The 11,823-nt window shown below is 45.5% G+C and overlaps 1 protein-coding gene across 3 annotated transcripts; it reads right to left on the bottom strand.

Annotated features, from left to right (window-relative positions):
* Positions 1-3,281: 3,281 nt before the first annotated feature.
* Positions 3,282-11,549, bottom strand: LOC116797826. 3 transcript variants are annotated; one of them, XM_032709693.1, is made up of 2 exons: positions 10,353-11,549; positions 3,282-5,211 (listed from the first exon to the last, which is right to left on the bottom strand). In XM_032709693.1, exons 1-2 carry the CDS (start codon positions 11,045-11,047, stop codon positions 4,893-4,895), a joined length of 1,014 nt encoding a protein of 337 aa, XP_032565584.1. In that variant the 5' UTR covers positions 11,048-11,549; the 3' UTR covers positions 3,282-4,892. The 3 variants fall into 3 exon arrangements, with proteins under 3 accessions (XP_032565584.1, XP_032565591.1, XP_032565574.1); XM_032709700.1 differs by having other exon boundaries at positions 3,282-5,208; positions 10,350-11,549; XM_032709683.1 differs by having other exon boundaries at positions 3,282-5,639; positions 9,979-11,549.
* Between the last annotated feature and the right edge of the window lie 274 nt (positions 11,550-11,823).

Genomic DNA, 11,823 nt, shown 5'->3' on the forward strand with positions numbered 1-11,823 from the left:
ATTTATGCATAGTTAAAAAGCTTTGCATCAGTTCCAGTGCATTTAACACTTCTGGGGTTTTTTTGCTTTACAACTGTTGATAAAAGATTTACTCTAAGGTTTGGATCTTATGGAACAGGCTTAATAATTGGGACATATTCACGAGAAGACTATGAGAATAACATTCAGTGTGCACTCCTATAGGACAAACCTGGATAATGGGACAGCCTCCAGTACAATATCCAAGCACAGGTCCGTATGACAATGATGTGAGACAAGATAATGTACCATCTGCATTCAGCTCTATTGAAAGTATTTTTTTCTTTCTTTGCTTATTGTTTGCCTACTGTGAGCCATAGAGTCAATTAAGCAAAATTAATTAGCCTGTCCTGAGACAGAATTAAACAAATCTCTATTGAGAGTATGAAAATATGCTGTGTTGGAAGAGATGCAGGAGAACTGCAAAGACTACAGCATGCTGCTAAGCATCAGTGAATATTTGACGAGGACTGTTTGGCTAATCCTTCCCTTCCTTAGAACACCTTGGTAGTGGGCCAAGGGCAAACCTTATGCCAACTTCATCCTTTGAGTTAAAGCTAAAAATAGCCCATGGTGGGGTCCTAGGTCTCATTTTCTGGCTTCAAGATATACTAAAAGGAAATTCAACAGCCCAAAATAATCCATGTGTACCACAGCCCTTTTACAGGTGGATCTGTTTTATTTAGTTCCTATTTAAATATTTCTTTAGTGTATTGAGGATTCTTCTATAATTTATTGTAAAATGCATGCACCTGCACTGGAGTTGCAAAGAAACGCACAAAGACAATCTTCTGCTCTAGGGGTGTTTTTTAAGAGAAACAATGACTTTCTTTTCTCCTTTGCAATGCGGAAGACCAGTCCTGAGTCAGGAATGTTGCCTTCTGCTTTGGGAATAATGGTTCAGTTTGTTCTTGAGTGATTCTTATATAAACTCTATGATTTTACCAACAAGATTTTTGAAAGTAGTCCCAATATGAATTTCTGAAATACATGTACTAACGTGGATTTGATTGGAAAAATGGGGTCTGATCTCTACAGTGTGGGAAGAAACTCCCAGATGGTAGTAAGAATGATGTGGCAAACATAATTATCAGAGCAAACACTACTGAGATTAGAGTAATGCTTGCATGAGTGCCTACATCAAGTTGTTTTCTATCTGTTAAATGGTCATTTGTGATGGCATAGGAAATGCTATTTGGACAATGGATTTTTTTTCATAGAATTAACTAAAAATGTCCATTCGAACAGTTATTTTTCAAATGTTTTGCTGGAAAATAAATTGAAATTAAAATCATTAAATTCTTTCATTCTCACCTTAGGAGAAATTTTTGCTGTTTTGTCTGAGTCCACAGTCAGTTCTCTAGCTAAGGATAAATGGATTCCAAATTGCTATGGTGTTAATAGGCAACAGTTGGTCATTTCTCAGATTTCAGTTGATGATGCCTTTTTATCTGTTCAGGGCCCCCCTCTGGGGTATTTAACTGTTTTAAAGCAGAATTGGGAGAAAGCCTCGAAGGCAAGGTCATGGTTAGCTCTCACTTTTGCTTCACAGAACAACCAAACTTTTCATATGGGCTGAGAATCAAATGGAAATCAATCATCATCATCATGGCTGGGCTTCGTGAACGAAGATTTGGGAAGGCTTTATCCACATTTGTTACAGGCACGTTGGTGACTTATGAGGCCAATACGTGACAGACATATCCGGTTGCAAAAGGCACAACAGAAAGACTCCTTAGATGAAGTATTCAGCAAGACACAGTTCTTCCTGCGTTGCCTTTTCTCCTCGAGAGTGATCCTGCGTGTGTTCTCAAAGGCTTCCGCAGCGTTATAGATGCTGTGTCTCCAAGCCTCCCGATTTGAGGCCAGAGTGGACCACTTATGGTGATCAATATGGCCAAGGCTGAGATGTTGTTTCAGGGAGTCCTTGAATCTTTTCTTCGGGGCTCCTCTCTTGCGGCAGCCAGTGGCAAGTTCACCATAGAGCAAGATCTTAGGGAGGCGGTGGTCCTTCATCCTTGAGACGTGCCCTGCCCATCGCAGCTGTGTTCTCATCAGCATGGCCTCTACACTTGTGACTGCAGCTTGCTCAAGAACAGATGTATTGGTCACATAATCTGACCAGTGGATGTTTAAGATTGTACGGAGGTAGCGCTGATGGAAGCGTTCTAGGAGACGCAGGTGGTGGCGGTAGATGACCCATGATTCGGAACCATACAAGAGAGTAGACAGCACTATGGCTTTGTAAACACTGATCTTGGTGCTTTTCTTCAAGTGTTTATTACGCCATACTCTTTTGTGGAGTTTTCCGAAAGCACTGTATGCCTTTGCCAACCTGTTGTCTATCTCCCTGTCAATCTTGCCATCCGAGGAGATGAGGCTACCTAGGTAATTAAACTGCTGGACTGATTTGAGCTCTGATTCGCCAATGGTGATATGGGGATGATGGAAGACTTCCTGAGGTGCAGGTTGATGGAGAACTTCTGTCTTCTTTAGGCTGACTTCCAGCCCAAAGAGCTCAGCAGCATCTGCAAAGCAGGATGTTAAACGTTGCAGAGCTGCTTCTGTGTGGGCAACAAGGGCGGCATCATCAGCATAAAGCAGCTCCCGGACAAGATGGTTTAGGGTCTTGGTGTGGGCCTTCAGACGCCTTAGATTGAACAGGCTTCCATCAGTACGATATCGAATGTAGATACCGTCCTGATCAACGAGGTCTGCTGTGGCCCTTTGGAGCATCATGCTAAAAAAGATTGTGAATAAGGTAGGAGCGAGAACGCAGCCTTGTTTCACACCATTCTTAATTAAAAAGGGCTCAGAAAGTGTGTTGCCATACCTGACTTGGCCGTGCTGATCCTCATGAAGTGAGATGATCATTTTAAGGAACTTGGGGGGACAACCTAAACGTTCCAAAATCTGCCATAGACCTTTTCTGCTCACAGTATCAAAAGCCTTGGTGAGGTCGACAAAGGTTACATAAAGACCTTTGTTCTGTTCCCTACATTTCTCTTGCAGTTGTCTGAGAACAAATACCATGTCTGTGGTGCTTCTGTTGGCTCTGAAACCACACTGACTTTCAGGTAGGATCCCTTCTGCTATAGTGGGTATTAGTCTGTTCAAGAGTATTCTTGCCAGGATTTTGCCAGCAATGGAGAGCAGAGTAATACCACGGTAGTTTGAGCAGTCAGATTTAATACCTTTCTTCTTATACAAAGTGATGATTGCAGCGGCCAGGTGGAGGGGAGCAAGAACACCGACACGATGTAGGTAAAGCAGAACTCCGTTTATTGAAGCTTCTATGACTACATTTATGTTTGTTTCACTTCCGTACACGCGGTCACGCATCAGCTTATTGGCTAAGTCACCTTGTCCACGCGCAATACATGCGAACAAGGGGTTCTTCTCATTGGTTACTTATATTGGCGTCATTAATGCTTTGCGGCTACAAGTTCCTGTTTTTACTGCTCAACCTTGTATCCTGTTTTTTCTCCTTTTGTCCTTTGTGGTCAGACATGACCTTCACATCTTATACACGACTGTATACACTTTCAACTGTTCTCAATCCCCGGCCCCCTACATCTCCCCCTCTTTTTTCAAATAGCATGTCTATCACCTTATATATTTGCGACAACAGACATTGTAATAAGCAAGGCCCACAGCAAAGGCAAAGCAGTATAATGATGAAGGGACCGGCTAAAGCTATTATTATATTGCGCAGCCAGTTTCCTATTCCCCAAGAACGTAGCCAACCATCAAAAGGGTTACTGTTGATTAGCAGATCGTGCATGCCGTCTTGTAACTTTTGTAACTTCTTATGTATTGACTCAGAATGATCAGATAAGTTAAAACAACACATGCCTTCAAATTCTGCACACCCATGTCCATGTGCTAAAAGCAAAAAGTCGATAGCTGCTCGATTCTGTAATACTGCATGCCTTACAGAATCAACATCGAGTGTAAGTTGCCCTATAATGTCAGAGGTGATGTTGACTTGTTTCCCAGCCCAACATGCTAACCGTGTTATTTGCTTCAACGCATGGGCTGCTGAAACATGAGGAGCAAAGATAGAAGCCAAGATTTGGATGGGGGAATTCCACAAAAGTATGTGAGAGTTGCAGTTTTGACTCATCATAGCTATACTCCTTTTCTGTCGTTTGGGTGATCGGGTAACGTTTTGTAAGTCTCTTAGTTGCGGGGAAAACAAGGTAAATTTGCCTAACCAACAGGGGCCTCCCCATGGGTTAGCTGGAATGCCGTTCCAGGCCCTATCTCCACAGACTAGAAACGTAGCAGGGGGTAAACGACGTGGGGATTTGTTAAGCGTAAAGATAAAGTCTACTCCGTTTATGCAATAGGGGCTTCCTCTGCTGTAATTATAGATCTCAACATTAGAGGGGGTTACTATCACACTGTTATTGAGCGGGCGCTTGTGTTCATTGTAAATGTCTCCGAAGACAACACAATAATTTCCTGGCTTGGAGCCCAACAGTTCCAACTCTTGTGGTTCTAAACCAGTATGATTTAAATTCATCACTATTTTACGTGTCCACCATGCAAGCCCCCATTGGTATAAGGCTAAACCATTTTCGCTTCTTAACATAATCTGTATCTGACACCACGTCTCATTACCCCAAGTGCTTTTGTTACTGCTAAGGCTTGCTGTATATGTGCAAAGTTGAATTATGAATTGGCTTTCATTGTGGGGCATTGGAACCTTGGGACTTATCCATCCTCGCATAACTAAAAGGTCGGTGTATGACTGAAAGGGTATACCCAATAGACAAGTGCGAAATGGATCGGAAGGTGTGGCCAGAGATAGGCAGAAAGATGTTAGATTAGTCTGGTTAGCCCATGTAATCCACATGTTTTGTCTCTGATCAATTTTCGTTAACCAAGAGGTGACGCCAGAGGCGAGCAGCGCGAGCAGTGCTATGATATCCTTCATTTCTGCGAAGCCTTTCAACTGCTTCTGCTAACGCTTTATCAGGGCTTCCTCTGAAGGGCCCTACTGATGTAAAAAATCTCAGGGGTACCTTCCGACTGCACTGTGTTTGAAGTATGTGTGTTTTTTCTTGACTCTCTAGGCGGTGTATTTCTATCTCCAATGCCCACCTACAGTATGCTAATATTTTCTGCTCTAGTGATTCGAAGTGTAAGTGTCGCTGTTGAATGCGGAAAAGCTCTTGCTCCCACGTTGTAGTTTGATATTTATACTCACACCTTGGACACCACTTCCTATTGATTAATTTCTGATTCCACCAAATTTTGTGATTACAACCCCCACACTTTAGAGCAACCCAGGAAAAACAAAGTTCACTTTGACATACCAGACAAGGCTGTTCGTCCCACCCTTTGCGAACAGTTACTGATAATAATTCAAGGATGCACAAGCAATTATCCAATGACGGTTTCTGGTGGTAATACCATCCACTGGCCTCCTTCGCTACCGCTGAGCGCAGCAGTCTTTGCTGTACTAAAGTAACCTTTTGTTGTATTCGCTGTCGTGATGTTTCATCAAGCTGTCGGAGCGCTTCCTGTATCGCTATTCTCGGCTGCTGCTGCATCCACTTTGGAGAGCCAGGGCTTTACCCACCGAGCCGGTATCCACCGAGGCTGTTCTTGTCCTGTGGATACACAAGCATAACCCCGACCCCAGGTTAGTAATGTATCAGGTACAGTTCCCCATTGCTGGCTCCGAGGGTCCCACGTTTGTACGGGGACGTGCAGTACTGGATTTTCTTTAGAAAAATGAATGTCCGTGGGTAGCCCGTAGCGGTTGTCGTGAAGCTGTACTGGATTTTTCCAATTCAGTACGTAGCAGGCTTTCATCAGTCTATCCTGTGGAGAGAGCAGCAGCTCCCCCTCTTTTTTCAAAACGCGGAGTAAACGCTTAATGTCCTGGTGCCTGCGTTCTACGATACTCTGACCCGTGCTATTATAGGGTACTCCAGTGATGTGCTTGACTCCCCAAAGTTGTAAAAATGAGGCGGCCCATCTTCCTGTATAGCTGGGACCATTGTCAGTTTTGATGGTACTGGGGAGTCCAAGGGCCGCAAAAGCTTGTAACCAGTGGTATTTCACAGCACGAAAGGCAGTAGTCGTAGCGGCCGTAGCCCAAACAGCATGACTAAACGTGTCCACGGACACATGAATGTACCGAAAGCGTCCAAAAGGAGCAAATTCAGTAATATCAGTTTGCCAGACACCTCGAGCCCCTAATCCACAAGGGTTTACCCCCCTGGTCTGGAGGGGCAGGATACGAGCGCGGTCCGGGCAGGCAGCGACAATAGCACGCGCCTGGGCCCGAGGGATGCCAAATTCCATTTGTAAACCTCGGGCAGACTGGTGATAAAACGCATGCGCCTGTTGGGCGGCTGAAAAACCGCGGAGGACCAGTCCACTAGCCACAGTTGCATCTATGGCAGCGTTGCCTTCTGCAAAGATACCAGGGAGCGTCGTATGACTGCGCATGTGGGTACACCAGAGGGGGTCGGCTCTTTCAAGAATCAACCCATGTAAAGAAACAAGTAACATAGCAATTGAAGGGTTACTGATTTTCCCAAGCTTAGCATAATCTATGCGATTAACTAATCCTACAACATACACTGAATCAGAAATAATATTGAGGGCTTGTCTGGGATAATCGTGTAGGGCGCAAACCACAGCTTTTAGCTCAAGAACCTGTACAGAATGAGCATCTTTATCTTCCCACACCCTGGTATTCCACTTCCCATTCATTTTCCAAGCATACCCAAATTTGTGCGAACGACCGCTTGCATCCGTAAAAACAGTAAGAGCATGGGGGATAGGTTTCAAAACAACTAATGGGCCTCGTGTGATAATAGACGTGGTCTTAAATAAAGGATGGGGAGGATAATTAGTACTGAGTGTGACGCCAGCCGTAGCCAAGGCAAAAGAATAACTTTGTTGTGACCATTCATGCACCAATTGTGTGGTTTTCCAGGGGACAATGAACGAGTCAGGATCTTTCCCAAACACCAGACGCACTCTCTCTTTAGCTTTCAATAGTAACAGGCCTACATATTCCTGGGGAGTCAGTATGGTAGTAGGGGGTAAAAAAGGGGGAAACACCCATTCCAAAATGGTTAGACTCTTTTCCTGAATTTGAGCAATGATAGCTGACCTGCTAGAAAAGGAACCATAGATTATAACACAGATAGGAGAAAAGGGGTTATAGCGATAAGCTTGTTGTTGGTCTATTTTTTGTTCGATTATTGCGAGCGCATGTTGCGCTTCTGGAGTTAATGTTTTAGGTTCCCATGGTTCTTGGGAACCACTCAGTAAAGAAAAAAGAGGGGCTAAATCTTCATTTGTAACACCACACCATGTCCTAATCCATTGTATATCTCCAACCAGCTTTTGAACATCATTTATAGTGGAAACTGAACGTTGTAATTGCAATTTCCCTGGTCGAACTCGCGTTTCGGTCACAAGCATCCCTAAATATTGCCATGGGGGTCGTCGTTGAACCTTTTCGGGGGCAATAGTGAGTCCAAATTGTTGTAGCCTGTGAATTAAGTCCTTTTCAGCCTCTTCTGGCATGGTATGAGGAGATGCAATTAAAATATCGTCCATATAATGATATGTAATGTATTCAGAATGTTCTTTTACCCAGGCATCTAAGGCTAAATCCACATACCATTGACAAATCGTAGGACTATTTCGCATTCCTTGTGGCAAGACAACCCATTCATATCGTTTTGAGGGTCTCCCAGCATTTTTCTGAGGGACTGTAAATGCAAATCTTTCAGAATCTTTGGGATGCAGTGGAATAGAGAAAAAACAATCTTTCAGATCTATAATTAACAGTTGCCAATGTTGTGGCAATGCAGCCGGGGAAGGGAGGCCAGGTTGTAAAGCCCCCATGGGCTTCATTATGGCGTTAACAGCTCTGAGATCATGTAATAAGCGCCACTTCCCAGATTTTTTCCTGATAGTAAAAATAGGAGTATTCCATTCACTAACAGAGGGCTTAATATGTCCCAGCTCTAATTGCTCTGCAACCAGAACTTCTATTGCTTGCAACTTTTCTTCTGATAAAGGCCATTGAGGCACCCATACAGGATTGTCAGATGTCCATTGAATTTTTAATATGGGTGGCCTCTGCCCCTCAATGGCCACTACTGTAAATTTTGAGTACTCAGCATCAGGTTCCATTGACTCATAGCATCTCTGCCCAAAATCCAAAGAGGGGTATGCATAACATAAGGTTTTACCCAAGCCTTTCGGCCTTCTACCTCATCCTTAAAACAGACAAACTCTTGACTTTGCATAGATCTCGAATCTCCTCCAACCCCACTAACCGTGATGGATACAGGTTTTAGTGGCCAATGTGATGGTCAACAGTTAAAGGGTATGATAGTAACATCAGCTCCCGTGTCGAGCATCATATTAACAGGCGCAGGATGAAGAGGTTCTTCCCGTAGGCTAATAATGACAGGACGTGTCGGTCGTTCCTCAGTAAGCACGGTGGTAAAGAAAACCGTGGGCTCGGATGTATTGCTAGTACTGCCAAGCCCTTGGTCCCCTGGTACTTGAGCTTTAAAAGGGATCAATTTTGCAATTTTGCTTCCTTGATGGAGAGTGACAGGGGGTGCAAACACCTTGACCATTATTTTAATGGGACCTGTATAATCAGCAGCAATTACACTAGGGAGCACAAATATACCCTGTCTGCTTGCTGAGGAGAGACCAAGGAGTACTGCACTTAATCCATCTCTAAGCGGTCCTGACATAGTAGAATCAAGCAATGTTACAGAAGAATCAGATACAGTTACTGTTCTTGCCAGGGCCAAATCGACTCCCGCTCCTCCTGCAGTGGCTGCGGTGAATTTATGGGGGCAGTCAGCGGGTCTATAGCTGGAGTGGATTGGCCCATGGCCGCTACCAGAGGTCGAATTGTTGGGTACTTTGCAGCCGCGCCCAACCCGCGGCGCTGGGAGTTTACCGACAAAGGGGTTCCATCTCTCTTAAAACGAGACCTACATTCTGTAGCCTTGTGTCCTAACTTATCACATCGGCGACAAATAGTACTCTCAACCACTCCTTCATCTTTTCTCATTTTTTGTTTGCCCTTCTTTGGGCAGTCACGCTTGAGGTGTCCCAACTGACCGCAGGTAAAACATCCTCCGGGGCCCCTATCACCGGCCCCAAGTCCGCTTTGTTTTAAAGCGGCGGCAAGAGCGACTGCATGTATGTTAGCTCGCTGTTTCTCTTCTTCCCAAGGTGCACGCGAACAGCGATCGATCATCTGTACTAAGGTGGAACCCTGCGGAAGCGACTGCAACAAACGTTTACAAGTACGATTCGCATTTTGGGATGCAACTTCTTTAAGTAATGTTGTTTTAATGGTTGCATCTATATCGGGCGCAACGTCAATCGCCTCACGAATCCTGTCAACAAATCCTAAAAAGGATTCGTTTTCTCCCTGCCGTATTTGAAGATAAGGAGGGTTCGGTTTTCCTATCTGCGGCAGGGCGTGAAAAGCTTCTAAAGCAGCAGCTTTAGCTTGTCCTAAAATTCTAGGGTGCAAGGCTGCTTGGCGTTGTGGATCTCTAAATGGACCAGACCCTATCATCATCTCCAGCGTGGCTACCTTTAGGGGGTCATCATCGTGTAAATTAAGATTTTGCAGCTGATATGCTTCTATGCGCTCTTGCCATTTCACCAAAAAAATTGTATAAGCGGTGGCACCAAGTAAAATTTCCATGATCATCCTAATATCGGCAGGAGTAAGCTCCTGATACTTCAAAAAGGCACTCAATTGTCGCCTCACAGCGGAATTGTGGGGTCCATATGCCATAATGCTTTGCTGTAACTTTGAAATCATCGCCCAATCTAAGGGAACCCACTCTCTACGACCATTAGGGTGGACCTGTACTGGAGCCGCAATAATGGGTTCAAAGACTACTGTCCCCTTTAAATCTGCCTGACTCAATATACCCTTCCAGCGCCTGGTCGGATCAAAAGAATCATCTCGCGGAGGCCCCCGGGCTCCGTCTGCCCCACGCCTATCAAAAGGATCTGGCCCACGCTTATCAAAAGGCAGTCTCCTACGGACGTCTATCTCCTCTCTGCCTTCGTCTAATGCCCTTTGTAGTTGTTCTTTCTCTCCCGTCGTAAGCCCTTCGTGTGCCCCTAGCAGCCGCCGTATCAACTGCTGTCCTTCCGCTATTGTCAATCTACGCTGCAGGATGGCTTGTTTGACTCCTTCTCTGCCGCCCCATTCAGCTGTCTCATGTCTATTAAGCTGCTCTTCTATGTTCTGTATCCCTTGTTGTACCGCTTTAGCTGCTTTCTCATATAACTCCCGCATTTTACCCTTCCCCCCTTTAGAGTCTATTTCTTGCATTGCCCCCAGCAACTTAGCCATCTGCTCTCGTTGCAACCGTAGCTCGTCGACAAGAGGATTCTGGGGGGACGCCTTTTCCTCCTCTGGTAGCGGTACTTTAGCTGGATCAACCTCCATAGCCTCGGGGGGAGGGGGCGCAGAAGGCGCAGCAGCTGTCCCAGCAGAAATCTCGTTAGGGTTCCAAGGGGGAATGAGATCCTCAAACTCTCCCCGGAACATAGGCGCTGCTATTGGGGGGTACGATGGGGGAGGATCAGATTTTGCCTCCCAATCTATCAACGTCGAACAACTGTCCTTTCCCTCCTCGTCCTTTTCCTTTTCCTTCGGCTGTGTAGAACAATCGAGGGCTTTTTGCAAAGCAGTGGCGATTTCAGCATCAGCATGGACTTGTTGAATCATCTCCCGAACTATTCGGAAGATCTGCGCCATCTGCTTGCTCCCCTTCTGGCCGTTCTGCACACTTTGCCATAATTCAGACCCAATCTTTTCCCAATGTTCGATATCAAACAATTGATCAGAAGAAGTCAAGAGACCACGTCTCCGACACCAGTACAAGAAGTCTACGAGCTCAGCTCGAGGGAGCGTGTGCCCAGTCTTTTTCGCTACACTGAGCAACCCGTCGACTGTAGCTCGTTCTATCGCTGATACAGCGGCACCCATCCCGTCCAGACCGCAGTCTGCCTGACTCACCGGTCAGCCGTGGCCACAACAAGGATCCTGCTTCTCGAGCAGCCTGCTTTTCTAGCAGCCGGGATGTCTCCACCTTCTCTCGTCCGCAGCGTTCGTGCAGTATCACGTCGGGGTCACCACAGTGCAGCGGCCAGGTGGAGGGGAGCAAGAACACCGACACGATGTAGGTAAAGCAGAACTCCGTTTATTGAAGCTTCTATGACTACATTTATGTTTGTTTCACTTCCGTACACGCGGTCACGCATCAGCTTATTGGCTAAGTCACCTTGTCCACGCGCAATACATGCGAACAAGGGGTTCCTCTCATTGGTTACTTATATTGGCGTCATTAATGCTTTGCGGCTACAAGTTCCTGTTTTTACTGCTCAACCTTGTATCCTGTTTTTTCTCCTTTTGTCCTTTGTGGTCAGACATGACCTTCACATCTTATACACGACTGTATACACTTTCAACTGTTCTCAATCCCCGGCCCCCTACAATGATGACAGCATCACGAAGGTCTGATGGTAGTTCACCGAGCTCCCAGCAGCGCACCACAAACTCGTGAAATTTGGTGTGGAGTGCAAGGCCCCCATGTTTCCAGACTTCAGGTGGAATTCCATCAACCCCAGCTGCCTTGCCGATTTTTACCTGCTGTATGGCCTTGAGGGTTTCTTCTAAAGTGGGGGCTGTATCCAATTCATACTTTACTGGTTGTTGTGTGATGGACTGAATTGCTGAGTCTTGGACCACACGGTTGGTACTGA

This window comes from Chiroxiphia lanceolata, chromosome 1, assembly GCF_009829145.1.
Source record: "Chiroxiphia lanceolata isolate bChiLan1 chromosome 1, bChiLan1.pri, whole genome shotgun sequence".
NCBI lineage: Eukaryota > Metazoa > Chordata > Aves > Passeriformes > Pipridae > Chiroxiphia > Chiroxiphia lanceolata.

What these genes read in the sequence shown, in the direction of transcription:
- LOC116797826 (XM_032709683.1), bottom strand. Translation starts at nt 11,047, where the DNA reads ATGGGTGCCGCTGTATCAGCGATAGAACGAGCTACAGTCGACGGGTTG. An exon ending in TCCGACCAGGCGCTGGAAGG is followed by an intron (nt 5,640 to 9,978) that starts GTATATTGAGTC and finishes GTGTATCCACAG; the next exon opens with GACAAGAACAGCCTCGGTGG.